Below are 6,122 nucleotides of genomic sequence, written 5' to 3' on the forward strand. Positions count from 1 at the left end.
CTCCGCCACCATGGGCAGCAACTATTGATCATCCATAAATACAAACCACACTTCTCCTCAACCATAACTAAGAGGCAGCAAATACGAAGACTCTAAGTTTGCACACTATCAAGGCAGGCTCGCTTCATGAGCATTTGGAGGCTGTCAATATGACGATTTTGCTAGAGTTGCTTTTAGAAAACAGCGCAAAACGAGGGTGGAGCCCGATGAAAAGAGTTGAAGATGGAGAAGCCTGGTATTTCAAAAGCTTACAACTACTGGACACCGTAGCAGAAAGGCTATGTGGGCTGCCCTGACGCTGTGACCCCCACACAGCTTGCTCCGGCCCATCCATCGCCGGCCAGTGACCTGCCGCCCGCCGCCGCCGCCGCCGCCGGCACCCTCCGGCCATTGTCAATCGCCTTCCTAACCAATCGCATTTCCTCCCGCGCACGCGAGCAGGCGCCATGGCTGGGCATCTAAGCAAAAACACATTTCTCCTCCTCCAACCCCGCCGCCTGTGCACCACTGCCGCATCCTCCTCGGCCGCCGCGGGAGAGCTCGCCCCCGCGTCAGTCGTCAACGAGATACCCCACGACGATGACCTCCAGGAGGAGTCGCGCAGCCGCCAAGTGCGCGACACCTGCAAGCTGCTCGAGCTCCGGGGCTCGTGGACCCCGAAGCTGGAGGCGCAGCTCCGGCACCTGCTCCGGGTGCTCACCCCGCCGCAGGTCCGCGCCGTGCTCCGCGCGCAGGCGCAGACGGACGCCCGCGCCGCGTTCGAGTTCTTCCGCTGGGCAGATCGCCAGTGGCGCTACCGTCACGCCCCGGAGGTGTTCGACGAAATGCTGAGCCTCCTCAGCCGCACCAGGCTCCACGACCCCGCCCGGCGTGTCATGCGCCTCATGATCCGCCGCCGCATGAGGCGCGGGACGCAGCAGTTCGCGCACCTCATGCTCTCGTACAGCCGCGCGGGGAAGCTCCGCTCCGCCATGCGCGTGCTCCAACTCATGCAGAAGGACGGGTGCGCACCTGACATATCTATATGCAATGTGACAGTGAATGTGCTTATTTTTGCCGGGCGCATTGACAAGGCGCTAGAGTTTGCCGAGCGGATGCGCCGTGTTGGGGTCGAGCCGGATGTAATCACATACAATTGCCTTATCAAGGGGTTATGTAGTGTGGGGAGGGTTGTTGAGGCGCTAGAGATGATCGGTGTAATGCTGCAAAATGGGTGCCCACCTGATAAGATTACCTATTATACAGCCATGGGCTTCTTGTGCAAGGAGAAGAGGGTGGCAGAGGTGCGGGGTTTGCTTGGGAGGATGAGGAATGATGCGGGTCTATTTCCAGATCAGGTCACATATAACATGCTTATCCATGTGCTTGCAAAGCATGGGCATGCAGATGAGGCGTTGGAGTTCTTGAGGGAGTCAGAGGGGAAAAGGTTCCGTGTTGATGAGGTTGGATATAGTGCAGTTGTGCACTCTTTCTGCTTGAATGGGAGGATGGCTGAGGCAAAAGAGATTGTAAGTGAGATGATCTCAAAAGAATGTCACCCTGACGTTGTGACATATAGCGCCGTTGTTGATGGGTTCTGCCGGATCGGGGAAATTGATCAAGCAAGAAAGATGATGAAGCATATGTATAAGAATGGCTGCAAGCCAAACATAGTCACGCATACTGCACTGTTAAATGGTCTCTGCAAAGCTGGGAAAACTTCAGAGGCTTGGGAATTGCTAAACAACAGTGGAGAGGAATGGTGGACTCCCAGTGATATCACATACAGTGTTGTAATGCATGGGTTTAGAAGAGAAGGGAAACTAAAGGAATCATGTGATGTCGTTGCCCAGATGTTGCAGAAGGGTTTCTTTCCCACTACTGTGGAGATTAACTTACTGATCCATGCGTTATGTAAGGAAGGAAAACCGGGGGAGGCCAAAGACTTCATGGAGCAGTGCCAAAGCAAAGGTTGTACCATTAATGTTATCAACTTTACTACTGTAATTCATGGATTTTCTCGGCAGGGGGATTTGGAATCAGCGCTGTCTTTGTTGGATGACTTGTATCTCAGCAACAGGCATCCAGATGTTGTAACTTATACTGTTGTTGTGAATGCTTTGGGAAAGAAAGGTCGGCTGAAAGAAGCGACAGAGCTTGTGAAGAAAATGCTTAATAGAGGAATTGTCCCTACACTTGTTACATACAGGACAGTGATACATAGATACTGTGAGAAAGGTACAGTGGAAGACTTACTCGATGTACTGGATAAGATGTTAGCAAGACAAGAGCTTAAGAGTGTATACAATCAGGTCATCGAGAAGCTATGTGCATTAGGTAAAATAAATGAAGCTTACAGTCTCCTCAGCAAGGTACTGAGAACTGCCTCACAGAGAGACGCTCAGACATGCCACATTCTGATGGAGAGTTTTCTTAATAGAGGTCTCGCAGTTCAGTCCTACAATGTGGCGTGCCAGATGTTTCAGAGAAATTTAATTCCTGATATTAAATTGTGTCGAGAAGTTGACAATCAGCTGACCTTAGAGAAACAACCAGCTGCTGGAAAGCTTATAGTTAAGTTTTTAGAAAGAGGTCTTCTGAAACAAGAAATGTAAGCTATTGCTGTCTTGACATTTTGATGTATCATGTATTTATTGGCAAGAATGTTTAAGATTTGATCTGATTGTTAGAAACAGATGCATTACATACTGGAAAGCTTACTCACTTTCTTCTACCTAAAACTGACAGATTTAGTTTTGTGTTCAGTTGGTAACGTTTCATGCTTCATGCTCATACCCCTGTACCTGTCACCAACCTATTCACAACCAGTCAATAGACTGGTAGGTATGGAACCTGAAGGTTAGTTAGCTGCAACTACTGAACAGTAACATGTTCATGCATATATCAGCATCACAAGGGCTTGGTCCATAATGAACTAGACTGAGTGAAACACTTAAGGGGAGGAGACAATGGAGGGAGATGGCGACGCTGCGACGGCGCCGTTGCTGGACTTCATCGATGACCAGTCAGCCGCCTCGGAGGAGCTGCTGCGGCGGGAGCCGGTGCCATTCGATGTGCTGTCGCGGCTGGCATTGTGGGAGGCCGGCAACCTGTGGCGCATCTCATGGGCATCCATCCTCATCACGCTCTTCAGCTTCACTCTCAGCCTTGTCACGCAGATGTTCGTTGGCCACCTTGGTGAGCTCGAGCTCGCCGGGGCCTCCATCACCAACATCGGCATCCAGGGCCTTGCCTACGGCATCATGGTAACTACCTGCGCTCGTTCTTGCACTATGTAGTATAGTCCTTTGTGCTGCTTAGAAATGACATCTTCTCACTTGTATGCGGAATGCAGCTTGGCATGTCGACTGCAGTGCAGACTGTGTGCGGCCAGGCCTACGGTGCGAGGAGGTACAGGGCGATGGGCGTTGTTTGCCAGAGAGCGCTCGTCCTCCAGTTTGTGACAGCCGTCGCCATAGCTTTCTTCTACTGGTACTCTGGCCCATTCCTGCGGCTCATTGGGCAGACTGAGGACGTGGCTGTGGCGGGGCAGCTGTATGCTCGTGGGCTGGTGCCGCAGCTGCTTGCGTTTGCACTCTTCTGCCCGATGCAGAGGTTCCTGCAGGCTCAGAACATCGTCAACCCCGTGGCGTACATGGTGCTTGCTGTGCTCGTCTTCCACATCTTCATCTCGTGGCTCGCTGTATTCGTGCTCAGCTTTGGCCTTCTCGGCGCGGCTTTGACTCTGAGCTTCTCTTGGTGGGTGCTCGTGGCGTTGACATGGGCGTACATCATCTGGAGCCCAGCTTGTAAGGAGACGTGGACTGGGCTGTCCATGCTCGCTTTCAGAGGCCTCTTGGGATACGCCAAGCTTGCCTTCGCGTCGGCTGTTATGCTAGCGTGAGTGAATTTATCAGCCATTTCTAGTTAACTGTTTGGTAGTTCTTGCTTGTTTATGTCAGGCGTCGTTGTGTTCTTGCTCAGGTTGGAGGTCTGGTACGTGCAAGGATTTGTGCTTCTGACTGGCTTCCTCCCCAACTCAGAGATAGCTCTTGATTCACTCTCTATCTGGTACGCCGCTCCATGATTCAGCCCATGTTATAGTTACAGACTGGTTGGAAGTTTTAATGTCTGATCGTATCTTCATATTCACACATAAGATATAACATGCATCGCTATCTCTTTGACTTGTTTCAGCATCAACTACTGGAACTGGGACTTCCAAATCATGCTTGGTTTGAGCTATGCGGCCAGGTCAGTGCAAATGAACGAGACCTACCAGGATGTATACCAATTTTGCCCGTGCTGATCAAACATTTGCATCAACGTATTGTGCAGCATTCGCGTCGGCAACGAGCTTGGCGCTGGCCATCCAAAGGTCGCGAGGTTGTCGGTCATGGTGGTCGTCACGGCGAGCATCGCCTTCAGCATTCTCGCCACGATCGTAGTCATGGCCCTCAGGTACCCGCTGAGCACCCTCTACACAAGTAGCACGACGGTGATCGAGGCCGTCATCGCTCTGATGCCATTGCTGGCCATCAGCATCTTCTTGAATGGGATTCAGCCAATCCTCTCAGGTACACCTGACATTCCGTCAGAGATCATACATTACCTAGTTTGCATTGACCAAAGGAACTAAACTCCTGGAATCTCTGCAGGAGTCGCGGTCGGGAGCGGGTGGCAGGTCATAGTTGCCTATGTCAACGTCGGGGCTTACTACATCATTGGGCTGCCGATTGGATGCATCCTAGGGTTCAAAACAAGCCTGGGAGCAGCTGTAAGCTAATTAGCTTCCCGCGCTAATTTCATCTTCAGTGAGTTAACCTCTACCTTGCAACATATTTTTCCAGAGGTCTGATGATCAGTTGCATCTGTTTGTGGTAATTCAGGGGATCTGGTGGGGCTTGATCATAGGGGTCGCGGTCCAGACGGTGGCTCTGATCGTCATCACGGCCAGGACCAACTGGGACAGCGAGGTGGGCTCGCCCTCCTCCAATTCCATGCATGATTATTTCAGCTGAATCTTCTGTTTCTCGCTGTGCTCATGGCAATGACACGGCTATGTCATGTATGTGATTAGGTTGAGAAGGCGATCGAGCGACTGCGGCGCACCGCAGCAGACGAGGGCGGCGTGCTGGTGGTCGATGATGACGACGTCTGATGACCGGTCGGGGGCTCTGTTTGGCTGCCATTGTTTGCTGGGACCACTCTCCGGTAGTAGCTAGGTGCGTAACTTTACCAAGTGGCTATAGTGCCTTTCGGTTTGTGCAATAAGTTGAAACTCAGATGATGGACCTGTAGTAGTTAAATGGTTAATTAGCCCTGGCTGCTGGACTAGAAATGGTTTGATTTCTTGGAGCTCTTACACTTTGATGATGCCCCCAGATTATTGAGGTCGATGTGGACCCTGCTGGTCAGCCTGAGGTTGTGCCATGGGCCCCGCTTGTCAGCACCAGCATGTCGTGGGCTGGTGGTTTTTGTGTGTGTACGGAATCCGCTACATTTTGCTTGAATGTTCATAGGACATGTGTCTACAATCCCTAGAAATTTCAGATCCAAAATAAAAAAGACAAATCTGCATGAATAAATAGTGTTTGAAAAAGACAAAAGCACAAAACTACACTATTCGTACCTCAATCGTGTCTTCCGAATTTGATTTGGGACGCCGTCGTCATCTGATCTGGGCAACCGGACCTTGGGTATACCCTGGTGCTCGAAGAGGGACACTGACGAAAGGCCATGGCACCGCATCCAAGCAGGTCATGACATCCGCAAGTGTCACCTCTAGCAGCATCGGTAAGGCGAGAAGGGATTTCGCCCTTGCCTTTGACAACTCTTCAATTATCTATACATGTCAAACCTACAATCATGAGATTGATTTGTCATAGATCACTTTGACGTGTACAATTCGTTATGACTTGGATAGCAGGGTAATTCCAAAATAGGGTTTTCCCCCGTTTTATGTTATAAAGCATGAACATCGATCACAAGGTGACCGTCTGGGCGAACGGCACAACAAGCCCAAAGAAAAAAGAAGAAGACAAAAATGCCAACAACGGCATCTCGACAAGCATGAATGGTCCGCCACCACTGCGTCCTCCATCTACGTCCTAGATAGCAGGGTAATTGAATAAGGGCTATCT

At 50.9% G+C, this 6,122-nt stretch overlaps 2 protein-coding genes across 2 annotated transcripts; both read left to right on the forward strand.

The window, feature by feature from the left end:
- The first annotated feature begins 291 nt into the window (after positions 1-291).
- LOC119311521 (pentatricopeptide repeat-containing protein At5g16640, mitochondrial-like) lies at positions 292-2,847 on the forward strand. The gene is made up of 2 exons (XM_037587151.1): positions 292-2,590; positions 2,746-2,847. The coding sequence occupies exons 1-2, from the start codon at positions 447-449 to the stop codon at positions 2,750-2,752; spliced, it is 2,151 nt and encodes a 716-aa protein (XP_037443048.1). The 5' UTR covers positions 292-446; the 3' UTR covers positions 2,753-2,847.
- Positions 2,848-2,930: 83 nt separating this feature from the next.
- Positions 2,931-5,496, forward strand: LOC119311522 (protein DETOXIFICATION 41-like). Its single transcript, XM_037587152.1, has 8 exons — positions 2,931-3,245; positions 3,335-3,879; positions 3,964-4,050; positions 4,177-4,233; positions 4,318-4,556; positions 4,638-4,756; positions 4,869-4,955; positions 5,060-5,496. Exons 1-8 carry the CDS (start codon positions 2,949-2,951, stop codon positions 5,138-5,140), a joined length of 1,512 nt encoding a protein of 503 aa, XP_037443049.1. The 5' UTR covers positions 2,931-2,948; the 3' UTR covers positions 5,141-5,496.
- The last annotated feature ends 626 nt before the right edge of the window (positions 5,497-6,122 follow it).

This window comes from Triticum dicoccoides, chromosome 5B (assembly GCF_002162155.2).
Source record: "Triticum dicoccoides isolate Atlit2015 ecotype Zavitan chromosome 5B, WEW_v2.0, whole genome shotgun sequence".
Taxonomy (NCBI): Eukaryota; Viridiplantae; Streptophyta; class Magnoliopsida; order Poales; family Poaceae; genus Triticum; species Triticum dicoccoides.

Coding starts and splice junctions, on each gene's coding strand:
- LOC119311521 (XM_037587151.1), top strand. CDS start 447: ATGGCTGGGCATCTAAGCAAAAACACATTTCTCCTCCTCCAACCCCGC.
- LOC119311522 (XM_037587152.1), top strand. CDS start 2,949: ATGGAGGGAGATGGCGACGCTGCGACGGCGCCGTTGCTGGACTTCATC. Junction 3,246..3,334: donor GCCTTGCCTACGGCATCATG/GTAACTACCTGC, acceptor TGCGGAATGCAG/CTTGGCATGTCGACTGCAGT. Junction 4,557..4,637: donor GATTCAGCCAATCCTCTCAG/GTACACCTGACA, acceptor GAATCTCTGCAG/GAGTCGCGGTCGGGAGCGGG.